The sequence below is a fragment of the Petaurus breviceps genome, unplaced genomic scaffold (assembly GCF_028583685.1).
Source record: "Petaurus breviceps papuanus isolate PSGF00001 unplaced genomic scaffold, PetGlider_PUasm1.0 90779, whole genome shotgun sequence".
Classification (NCBI taxonomy): domain Eukaryota; kingdom Metazoa; phylum Chordata; class Mammalia; order Diprotodontia; family Petauridae; genus Petaurus; species Petaurus breviceps.
In genome coordinates, this window is record NW_027187344.1 from 5,123,034 (window position 1) to 5,135,457 (window position 12,424).

The 12,424-nt window shown below is 47.3% G+C and overlaps 1 protein-coding gene across 5 annotated transcripts in view; it reads left to right on the forward strand.

The window, feature by feature from the left end:
- RALGDS (ral guanine nucleotide dissociation stimulator) overlaps nucleotides 1–12,424 on the forward strand; it is a 79,352-nt gene that overhangs the window by 31,982 nt on the left and 34,946 nt on the right. For 2 of the 5 annotated variants that reach the window (XM_069069276.1, XM_069069277.1), the window contains exon 1: nucleotides 2,665–3,017. The exons of 2 other annotated variants lie outside the window; for them this stretch is intronic. In XM_069069276.1, the coding sequence (XP_068925377.1) occupies nucleotides 2,787–3,017 (231 nt within the window). In that variant the 5' untranslated portion in view covers nucleotides 2,665–2,786. Of the gene's footprint in view, nucleotides 1–2,664; nucleotides 3,018–12,424 lie in introns of those variants that run through there. One more of the 5 variants, XM_069069273.1, reaches the window with a different exon arrangement.

Genomic DNA, 12,424 nt, shown 5'->3' on the forward strand with positions numbered 1-12,424 from the left:
ACACAACTCCATAAACCTCTATTTAGGGTGCCTTTCTCTAGACTCTAGACACTTAGAATATTCGACTTTCAGGTTTTGTCTTGTTTTCTTTCCCCTTGCTTTCTGTTGCCACTTTAGCACCATGAGGGCAGAGGAAGTAGTGCCTAGCAGGGAAGAGAATCAATCAACACTCAATTTAACTTACAAGCTGGAAAGAAGAGGGATACATAGACCAAAAAATGAAACAGTGCCTGACACCCTCCCCCAGGAGTAGGGGAGGAAGAGCACAAAAGCATGTACTTATGCATGTACTTACACATATACAAAATAAATTAATTCAATTTAATTAAAGTGATTAATTTGGGAAAGATGTTCATCAGGAGTAAAGGATGTTGGGAGGTGAGAGAGAGGCTATGGTTAGGGTCAGGGAAACAGACACCCTTCAATTCATGGATGTGTCTTAAACTGTTGCAAGTTCACCCGGTGTTTTTGGACAGAAAACATCTTCGAAATACTAGTCTGGTCCAAGAGCAGTCCTTTTAAGGCAGATTGTAACCAACCAGTCAGAAGCTGTGGAGGAAGATGGCGCGGGGGGGGGGGCGGGGGGGGGTGGGGGGGGGGGGACGGGGGATAATATGGGCGAGACAAGTGAGGCAAGAGACTGACTGAGGTATGGCTCATGTTTTACTTTTCTGAGCTTCAGTTGCCTTTTCCTGCCCCAGTCTAGCAGTCTAGTTTATTGTGGGAAACATTTGAAATAATGAATGTGTGAAAGCACTTGCTATAATACAGACTGCTATATAAATGTAAATTACTCTTAATGATTGCTCCCAGGCTTAGGTACCTCTTTCTGCTCTCTATCTTCTTTAATTCTCAAAGACCTGCCAATTGATTCCCTGCTAAGAGGGACCCTCAACTTCTCTGCATCTCTTAGTCTGTGAAATGGGAATAATAACACCATGTCCATTCTGTCCCTGGAGGAGAGATCACTAATTAAATGTACCACCCAGGGAGAGAGTTATGGGCAGAGTAGAGAGTTTGCCCCTTGGGAGGGCAAGCTGAGGGAAGACACTTTCATTCCTAGCCCAAGGGGCTGTTTCCAGAGTTAACCCTTTCCGGATCTTTGCTGAGGTATAGTGAAAGACGGAGGAGGCGGCACTTGCAGTCCCACTCCTAGGTTTTTTTAAACCCAGGCTGCTCGGAAATTGCAGATTTCACCAGACATTGTGGTCAGGTTTCATCAGTCATGTCACAAATGGAAAGGCATTAAGACCAGCACTTTTCATTCATACACATTGGGAAACTGAGTCTCAGGAAGGTTAAGTGACTTGATCAGAAATGAAATTTGAACTCAGGTCCAAACGGCTGTACTTGCCAGTACTAAGTTCCTTCCATTCCATGACCCTTTCTTCATAAATCGCCACCTAGCATTTCCAGCTCTTTCCCCCACCCCAAACCAATCAGGTATCGAACTTAGAGAAGAGGTTCTTAACCTGGGGTAGGTGAAATTTTAAATACACACACACACACACACACACACACACACATGACCATTTCAAGATCGTTTACTTTGCAGTTCTAGGAAATGATTTTGTTTTTAAGCATTTAAAAACATTTTGAAAAATGGGAGAATATGCTTCCCCAGCCTCACAAAGAGGTCCATAGCACCAAATGGTTAAGAGCCCCTGACCTACAGGGAGCCGTGTGTCCCACTCTGGCGAGATAAAAACCTTCCTGGCTGTCAAAGGGGAGTGCAGCCGGCCGAGGCAGATTCCAGCAAAAGTGCCCATCTCTCCCCGACAGAGGAGGCTGGGAGGAACGCCTTTCCCTGTGACAGAGCTCCCCAGGGGCTCTCCAGGTATAGGTGCTAGCTAACACTCATCAGAGACAACCCCCAGAAGCACGCTAACAACAACTCCAGTGCACCAATATAGAATCACCATTCATTTCGTGAAGGCTCCTTAGGATTCATTCATTCATTCATTCATAGATTCTACTAACATTAAGCGAATAATGTATGCCGAGAACCCGAGCTAGGTGGTGACCCGTGGAGTGGAGGTAAAAAATTAAGACAAAATCCCAGTAGCACAATGGGTAAAGTGCTGGGCATGGAATCAGGAAGACCTGAGTTCAAATCCCACCCTCAGACACTTACAGTGTTAACTCTGGGTAAGTCAGACCATCAGTTTCCTCAACTGTAAAATGGGGATAACAAGTCCTACCTCTTAGGGTTGTTGTGAGCATCAAATGAGATAACATTTGAAAAGCGCTTAGCACAGTATCAGGCACATAGTAGACCGTATAAATTCCTATTGTTTTCCCCTTTTTGGAATTGACAGTCAAGTTAGGGGATAAGACCCCTCAATACAGCTAACTAAAATACAGTTTTACTTGAGGTGTAAAATACTAGAGATGGAAAACAAAATGCGTTTATCAGCCCCTCGCCCAGATCCGTATCCCACTCTCTCCAGCCCCACTTTCTTCCCTTCCTGGGCCCCTCTCTTGGCTCACTTCACCCTTCTCCCCTCTTCCCCTCCGGGCGGGGGGATCCCGCCCCCAGACGATGCCCACCCAGCCCGGGCTTTGCCCGCCTCCCGGCCGTCTGGCCGTCCGGTCCGTTCGCGGCCCCGCCTCCGGACTCCGCCCCCAGCTCCTGACATCAGCCCGGGACCGGAGCCCGGCGCAGAGCGCGGAGCGCAGCGCAACCCAGCGCTCCGGCCGCCCTGTTCGCAAGCCCAGTGCCTGGGCCCCGGGGGCCGAGGCCGGGCGGGCCGGGGGCGCCGCCCGCCCGCTCCCTGCCGACCTCCATGGTGCAGCTCATGTGGTCCGAGCCGCCGCGGGGACAGTCGCTGCCACAGCAGCAGCACAAGCATGAGCAGTCCGGGGCTGGCGGCGGTGCTTCCGAGAGCATGTTCCCGGGCTCTCGGCGTAGCCGCAGCCTGTGGGACGCCGTGCGCCTCGAGGTGGCCCCCGCCGACAGCAGCCCGGTGGTCCTGCACAGCTTTACTCAGCTGGACCCGGACCTGCCGCGCCTGGAGGTGAGCGCGGGGAGGAGGCGAATGGGGGTGTGGGGAGAGCCGGAGGGGGCTGAGACAGGCTCGGGCAGAGGGGGACTGGGCTGGGGCTGTGATGGGGAAGGTGGGCTGGGGGCCCGAGGAAGCATGGTCTCGGGACCTGCTTCAGTTTCTGCGTACGTCACCTCTACCCTTCCACCATTGCTCCTCTCTTGTATAAACGTCAACCGTGCCCATCGCAGATCTACACCCCTCCCCCTACTTTTAAATGTCTTGTTTGAAATTGATGAGTAAATATGCCCTCCTTTCAAATTCTCGGGGTGGGGGCGCTATTGGGAGAGAGCTGTTCACGTCAATATTAGTGATACTTAACTTTGAACCAGGATTCACTCTCATTCCAGTGTCAGAGATACCTCCTCTCCCTTTGATTTGCCCCCCATCAGTAAAACCTTCTGCAAATCATACAGCACAAGTTAAAGTGAGTTGCTAACGTTTATGGTATTTTGGATGTTGTCAAACACCTAAACACTGTTTGAAGCCGACTTGAGGGGATGGGCCAAGAAGATGTAATAATAAGCCAGAGGTCCTTACCTTTAAGGATCTGGGGAGTCCTAGATGAGAGACCTTTTGTTTCTAGGGAAACTGGGCAGTCAGAAAACCTGAGTTCTAGTTTCAGCTTAGACGCTGTGATTTGGGGGAAGCAACTTCTCCTTGGGCCTCAGTTTCCTTGTCTATAAAAGGAGAGGGACTGGCTAAGCTCTAATGCCCTTTCCAGCTCCAGACTTGTAAGAATTTTGTGAATTTCTGGAGTTGGAAGGAACCTTATAAACCATCTTAGCCAGCTTCCTCCTTTTATACATGGGGGAAACTGAGTCCCTGTGAAGGGAAGTGTTAAGGTCACACTTCTAGTCAGTTCCTGCCATTTAACTAGAACCTCCGTCTCCTGCCACCCGTTCCAGCATTCTTTCCACTACCATCACCTCTAATTTATGACTTCCTACTATAGTAGATGATACATAGAATGTAGTCCAGGTATGCGCTGAAGATGCCATCCATCTGAGTGTACATATGGAGAAGAAGAGGCTGTCTGTCATTTGGCACCAGAGGAATGGATTATCCTTCCTTCCACTTTGGGAAAAGTTTTGAATTCTACTTTGGAAGGGGGAGAAGGTGAGATATAGTAGGAATCTTAGAACCATACATCAGTTGACATTAGGATCTGATGGGATAAAAACACAGGGCCTAGTTGGCCTATAGTTTAATCATTCTCCTCTCCCCTACTGAGTATACCTTGGCTTTAAATGTTTCACAAAAGGAATGATGTAATTATAAGCCTTTTGGGTGCCTTCTGACTGACAGCCACCTGCTTTCTGGTGTCTCTTGGAGTCAATCAGGTAGAATTTAGCCAGGTGAATTTAGGTCATATCCAGAGATGTGGGCCTAGAATCCTCCATGAACTGCAAAGGACCCAGGACTCCCATGGGCATCTCCATACTGCAAAAGATTAGGGATCTTGGCATAATTCTGGGTTCTGACTCAGATCAGGTGGCCCCAACACTGCTGGGGTCCTTTAGATATCAATCCCATTACTTCCAGGCAGAAGGCCAGGCCCTGTAAGGGCCATTAGGAAAAACCACAGAGATTGGGGAATTGGTGAGGGGAGGAATATTGGCAGCATTGGATGGAGAGTTGGCAGGAATTATGGACGTGAAGATCTATGATTTCATCAGTCAGAGAGCTCGTCCTGTATATGTGGGCCTTGGCGGGGGGGGGGGGGGGGGGGGGGGGGGGGGGGGGGGGGGGGGGGGGGGGGGGGGGTGGCGAGTTGATTGGTGTAGGGTGAACTGTTGATGTGTGGACTTGAGTGTGTGTGTGTAAGTAAAAGTAAGAGAGAGCAAGTTCGCATACTCAATTTAGGTTGCAACTGTGGGGGGTCCTTAGAAGATAATTAATCATCTCTCCCCTGCTTTTCATTTAGGCTCACTTTACTTTTTGCTGGATAAGTGGAAAACTTTTTGGCAGCTTGAGCCCCATTTCCAGGGAGGGACCCTTTAAACCAATATCCCTGTGGCCCTATTCCAAGCCATAGTGGGGTGGATGGCTGACCTCTGTTTCCCCTGTTTCCCCAGGGTCCTTCAGACAGTGAAGAAGGAGTGTGGTTAACAGGGTTAGGAAGCTTAGGTATGGAAGCACTCGTGGCCATCTGTTATATGGGAGGTGGCAAAACCTTCCTGTGGCCATGACCTCCACCCTGGCCAGCATTCTCATCCTTTGCTCATCCTTTAACTCCTGGGAATTCTGGGGTCATGAAGGTGACTGGGGCCTCATTTAGGGAGAGGTCCTAAACCAGGACTCCCTCGAGTAAGGGTGGGAGGTGTCTTGACACTGTTTACAGCCGCTCATCTGGTTTTCATTATGTCTGGCAGGAAATCTGGCTCACTAAATAAATCCTTTTGCACGGGGAGAGCCTGGATTGATTCTTGGCAGTCAGACTTTGATAGGAAGGTTGGGTTGGGGGAAAACCACAAGCCTTGGATGTTTTTCTTTCTCCACGCCATCAGAGAAGCTCAGGAAGGAGGTCTTCTCCTCCATCTTGGTTCCCAGCTGTGTGTTACCCGCTGCCTGCCTCCTCCCTCTCTCCTTCAGTCTATGCTGCTGCCACTGTCTCAGAATTAAAGGGTAAAAGTTCTGGCTAGGGGAAAGAAAACCAGGATCCTGGCAGAGGAGGCCTGGGGACGGAAGCTGAAACACAATGTTCATTTACCATCAGCCCCCCCACCCCAGGGGGAAGGAGGGGAAGTCCCCATCCCTCCTGCCAACATCCTCTCCTCTCCTGGGGCGGATTTCCTCGTGGTGATAGCTTGCCAGGGTTTGGGCAGGAATAGCTTCGGACCAAGGCCATCTTTGATTATAGCTCAGGCCTCACCACTAGGAAAACAGCCTGTCCTCCCCTCCCCATGTCCTAGAATATCAGCGCTAGTTAAGCCACCACCTGAACCTCCTCTCCCTTCCCTGGACCTTGACTGACATCTAGGCATCTATTCAGTTACCTATGTCTTGAAGTCAACCAAATCTCACTCCTGCCTGGAACTTTTGCAGTGTGATTTGTACCTTTCAAGAAGTTAGGCCCTCTTGGGCTTACACTAATAGAGACCCAGTGTCCAGAGTGTGGGAGGGAGGCTTGGCCCTGGTCAGAACCAACCTTCAGTGTTGTGTTCAGTTCTGGCTGCCACGTTTAAGGAAGGCCAATGGCAAATTGGAGTATATCCAGCAGAGACTGACGGGGATGGTGAAAAGACTGGAGATAATGCCATGGGAAGATTGACTGAAGTAATTGGGGGATTTTAGACCAGAGAAGTGATGGGACACTATTACCTTTCAGTATTTAAAGAAGAGGGCTTAGACCTTTTCTGCTTGGCTCCAGAGGGGGTAGAATTAAGAATAAGGGCTAAAAAGTACAGAAAGACAGGTTTCATCTCATAAAGAAGTTTTCCTTTATTGTTAGGGTTGTCCAGAAGATAGAATGTATGGCCTTGGGAGGGAAGGAGTTCACAGTCCCTGAAAGTGTTTTCATAGAGGCTGGGGATATAGTCAAGGGGTGATGGGTTAGGGAAGGGGAAGTTTTTCAGTTTACAGGTTGAACTAAATGCCTTTTGAGAATCTCTCCAGATCTGAGATTCTGTAATTTAAATTACTTCCTTACCTTTAGGCAAGAGGATGCCCAAGTCCCTAAATAGTGCATATCAATTAACAAAAATGTATTTAGTAACTCATGTAGACAAGGCCCAATGCTAAAGTTCTTTATAACCTGCCCTTCCTCTTACCTCTCCAGTCATCGTTCACCTTACTTTCCGACAGCTGTTCTAGGATCCAGTGACATTGGTTTCCTTCCAACACAAAATTTCATCTTCCAGTTCCATGCAGTTTCACTGACTGCCCCCCACCCCCTTAACACACACACCTGGAAGCATATGCTCGCTGTCCTCTCTGTCTCCTGACTTCCTTCTCACCTCAACTAAAATCTCATTTTCTGCAAGAAGCCCTTCCTACTTCCCCTCAATGATAGTGTCATCTCTCCAAAATTATGTCCAATTTATTCTGTATATCTTTCATTGATACATAGTTGGTTGCATGTCTCTTGGTGGGGAGGACCCAACATGCCTGTGAGCTCCTGGAGAGTAGATACCACATTATTTTTGCCTTTTTGTATCCTCAGCACTTAGCACGGTGCCTGGTACATTGTAGGGTATTTCATTAAATGCTTATTGACTTGTCTTGACAAGGCATAGTCAGTTACATAAGAGTATAAGATTCAGTCCCTGTCTTCAGTGAACTGGAGAGACATAGAAAGATAACCAACAATACCCCAGTGTGTGATCAGTGCCACGTGAGTCATACACACAAAGTTAAATGCTGGAGTTGAGAGAAGGGAAAATACTCTCATCACGTTAGCTCAAAGGCATGGCTTCAGAGAGGGGAGCCTTGAATCATCTTGGAAATCTTAGAACTAAAAGGCATCTTCATCAACTAGTGCAACTCTGTCCTTTTAAATATGGGGAAACTGAGAACCAAAAGAGGGGGAAGGCACTTACACAGGTAGTGTCAGCGTCCATTGTACTCTCCTAACCTTTAGTCTAATAATCCACTCTAATAATGGGGCCTTGAAGAATTGCTAGCAGTTAGGTAGGTGGAAAGGATCTCCTAAGCAAGGGGGGATAGATATCTCATTTATTTCTAAAGGACAGAATTGTGCTGGGGGAAAAACCCAACAACTCCCTGTTTTCCCGACTTTATCTGAAAGTTTCTGTGTCTAACCACAGTCCCTCCAGCTGCACTCAAAGCTTATTTCCTCCCTTTGTCTGGCTTGAGAGGGGAGAGAGGAGAGACCCAAGAGTTCCCTGTTCCTAAGTTCATCTCTCTTCCCTGAGGTTTCCCTAGCACGTAAAGTTACAAAGAGAAGGAGAATATTTGGGCATGCACATGTTTTACAGTCTGCATGGAGCACATTCTGTGTTGGTATTTCCTGGTCAAGTCCTGCTTCTTGGCCTCTTTCCAAAAGGTGCAGTCTCCTCTGAAGCTTCAGGGCATATAGAGTTCAGACAAGAGCCCGTTGTCACTGTATGTGTGCTCTGCTCATCTCCCTTCCCTTCCTTTCTCCTCCCCTCCTCCCAGAGCTCAGATGGATACAGAGGCATCCACCCCACCTTTGCCACCACCTAAGTCTTCGTATTACCTAGGAGCTCAGGTTCTCCTCTTGCTGTTGTCTTGTTCCAGGGTGGATGGGATGGTGGGGGAGGGGAAGAGTATTGGGTATGTTGGCACCAAGTCCCAGTTCCTGGAGGAATGTGCACCAGTGGGTGCGGAAGACTCAGTGCATTGAGCTGTTGGCCTTATTTTCCCTCTGGCTGAGGGCTAGGGACAGCCCCAGAGTCTTTACTAGGGTCAGTACAGTAGCAGGAGTAGAAGGGCTGACTGCCTCTTAAAGAAGGGGGTGGTAGTGGAAAATTGTATCAAGGGTGAAGGGCCTTCCAGGCCTCAAGGCAACATCCAGGAATCCTCTCTCTGGCACCATCCATGATGGGGAGAGAATCAGCTTGAGTTCTCCCTCCCATTGCCATCTTGGTCTTGGTGAAGAATATATGTTTGAACCTTTGTCACTTTGTTGGTGGCTTCCTATTGGGTCTTTATATAGGATCCATCCACAACTGGACTTCCCCTGTGTCTCGAGCCATTTCTTTTGCTTATTCTGGGTAGTAATTTGCATTTCCTAGGCTTTCTGAAAGTTAGGGAAGGAAGCAGAAAAGGTTTAAACCCCTGGGAAGTCTGCCTCATGACCCAGCTAATACTCTGGAAGGTCACCTAATGCCCAGAAAGGCTTTGTGAGGTCTCAGATTTCCTAAATGGGAATCTTTATACCTTGACATAAGGACAACCTCGAATGTATGTATATTCCTATTCTACACCCCTTCCTCAGCCCTCTGCATATCAGCCTCCGGCCCCTGTAGCTTTTTTCACATTTCAAAGTGTTATGTTCTTTGTCTCATTTGGACTCTTCTACTATGATAGAGCAGAGAACACCCTGGATTGGGCATCAGGAAACCTCTTTGTCACTTCTTAGTTCTTTGGTCTTGGGCAAATAGATTGAAAGGATTTAAAAGCTGGAAAGAAACTTTAATTAATTAATCTAATCCAACCCCATTGTTGAAAGTGAGAAAACTGAAGTGACTTGCCCAGTATCACGACAGTAGTAAGTATCTTAGCCAGGAGGGCAGCTGGGTGGCTCAGTGGATAGAGTGCCTGGCCTGGACTTAGGAAAACCCAAATTCAAATCAGGCTTCAAATACTAACTGTGGTCACTTAATCCTGTTTGCTTCAATTTCCAATGAGCTAGAGAAGAAAATGGCTGACCACTCTAGTATCTTTGCTTAAAAAAGCAACAACAACAAAAAATCCCCAAAAACCATGGACCTTATGGTCCACAAAGTCATGAAGAGTTGAACACAACTGAACAACAACAATAAAAACTTAGCCAGGATTTGAACCCAGATCCTCTAATGAGGTATGTATGTCCCCTTTGCGTAGGATATCCTTCCCACCTTTCTAAATTCTAACTGTTCTGCAAGACCCAGCTAACGTGATACATCAGAAAGAGAATTATTAGACCTAGATCCAGGAGACAGACTCAAATCTGGACCTTGCCACTCACCAAATGAGCTTGGGCAATGTCTTCCCTTCGCTAGGTCTGTTTCCTCATTTGTTGGATTAAATGTCTATGATCCTGTCCAGAGTTCTTTCCGCTGTCCTTGGAGGATATAGTGGGAGTATCTTGGAAGAACTAGGAATTACCAGTGCAGGAAGTTTCTAAACTCCTTCAGAGATGGGTTTGGAAAAATCTGCTAGATCCCCTGTGCCCCCTAGATAGAATGGTGCTGATGATATTGCCCAGTGTCTCTGAGGTGGAGTGGGGAGTTGTGGCTCATTCTGAGACTCTGGAGAGCTTTTCCCTTTTTTTTACTTATCAAAGAAGACCCCTTGAGGCCTTTTGAGGTTTCTGTTTCCTTGTTTGTCCAAAAAAAAAAAAGTCAAAATTTGTCCAAAAAATCTCTGATCTCTATCCTACCTGCCTCATGAAGAAGGTTCTAATGCTCAAGAATGATATAATAGGGGGTGGCTATGGGATGCAGTGAATGGAGCACTGGCCCTGGAGTCAGGAGGAACTGGGTTCGGATCTGGCCTCAGACACTTGACATGAAAAACTAGCCGTGGGACCTTGGGCAAGTCACTTAACCCCAATTGCCCTACCCTCCCCGCTCCAAAAAGCAAAAAAAAAAAAAAAAGAATGATGTAATAGTTGGGGAGAGTACTTAGAAACATATGAGTGTAGTATTCTATGGGAATGTCAGGTGGCTTCAGCAAGGCCATATTTTATTCTCAAAGCAACCTTCAAGGTGGACCAGTCAGGTTCCATCCCCATTTTATAGATGAGGGAAATGAGGCATGTATAGGGGAAATGACTCACTGGGATTCACACAACTTTCACTTCTTGCATTCTGTTCTGACTCACTGTGCTCTGGTCCAGCAGGACCTTAGGTAGATATAAAAGATTTATGACTTGTGGCATGGGGAAGGGCATCTCTAAGAGGTGTGGCTATACCCTATCTGTCTTCCACCTTTTAGTATGATCTCTTACACACTACTGGCCACAGCATTAGGATGCTGTAATCTAATGCACCAGTGTATTAGGGTCTCGGTTTCCCATTGCTGGAATTTTACAGACAGACTTGTTGCCCTCAGGGGCATGAGGCCAGAGATCTCTGTGCATTCCTACTGCCCAGGGCAGCAGCATGGGTGGAGATATCTCACCACAAAAGACAGCAGTGGCCTAAGGCCTACCCCTCCTTTCCCCTCCCTTTTACTCCTGAGAATGGCATCACACTACAGGGAAGGGGTGAGCCTGTTGCTAGGGAACAGGGTTTGGTCACAATATCAGCTGAGCCCCATTCACAGGGGCCTTTCATTGGCAGCCTGGCTTCCCTGGGAGGTAAGATTCCAGAAGGCCTTTGCTGTGTGTTGGAATGTGGTTGGCATCGTGGGAGGGGCAGGGGGGGGAGGTGGTCAAGAAGCCAGGAAGAGTGGGGAGTCAGAATCCAGGACATCTTTTTCTCATGTGATTTCATCTGTTTATCAAGCACCTTCTAATCTCTTGGCCATCCATACGTTTATAGATTTAGCGTTAAAAGGTTCATTGGAGACTGTCTAATCCAACCCCTCTTTTAACAGAAGAAGAATCCAAGTCCCAGAATGGGGCAGTGACATGCCCAGTGTCATACAGGTAATAAGTAGCAGCTCCAGGATTTGAATCCAGGTCCTCTGACTCCAGATTCAAGATTCTTAGTCACTGCCTTTGGCTCCACCAGTTCTTTGACACAGCCTTCTCTGATCTCTTCAATCAGTTATGACCTTTCTCCTTGAACCTGCCAGGGACTTTGTTTTACACCTGTCTAATACACTTTGAACGTATTACAGCTATCTGTGTTTGTGCCTTTATGACACTAACGATCTAGGAGGAGGAAGAGGCAGGGACTGTCTTGCTTAAACTGTCACTACCTCCTGTGTAATATAGCACCTTTCCACATAGTAGGCATTTACTAAATGTTAAATGAGTGATTATAGAATGGTTTGCAGAAAGATAACTAAAGGTAGCACTCCAGCTGACCCCTTTCAGCTTAGCAAACAAAACCAGCACTTTCCCTATCAGTTCCAGTTCCCACTGGTCCCCATATCCCAAAATGAAGCATAGGAAGGGTTTGCCCAGTACTCTTCCCCCTTCCCCATAGAGACTTTGTTTGTGTGGGGGGGGGGAGCAGGAGGAGGTAGTAATTGATCTAAAGGATCTTTCCTATAACTTCATTACTATGTGCCTTTAAGCACTGTGCTAAGTTCTGGGGACACAGAAAAGGCAGCCCGACAATTTCCAGCCAGGCCCAATACATCTTGCAAAATGCAAATTGAGATCTGGATCTGTCTAGAGAAGAGTTTCTTAACCTGGTATCTGTAAATTTATTTTTTCAAATAGTTTGATGACTATTTCAATAAAATTGGATTCCTTTTTAATCCTATGTTTTTTTATTTTTTCCGCATTTAAAATTCTGATTCTGGGAAGGGGTCTTTAGGCTTCATTAGACTTAGAAAGGAATCTGTGGCACACACACACACCCACAAAAAAAAAAAGAAAGATTAAGAACTCCTGGTCTAGCAAAATAAATCCCTTCATCCCAACCCTGGAACAAAGAGTGGCTGATGCCTTCTTCCCCCTCCCATGCTTCTGCCTCTGTTATGGGCTCACATATCTCTGACTATCCCTAGCCAAAGACTGAGATGGGCGGGGGAAGAAGGCATCAGCCACTCTTTGTTCCAGGGTTGGGATGAAG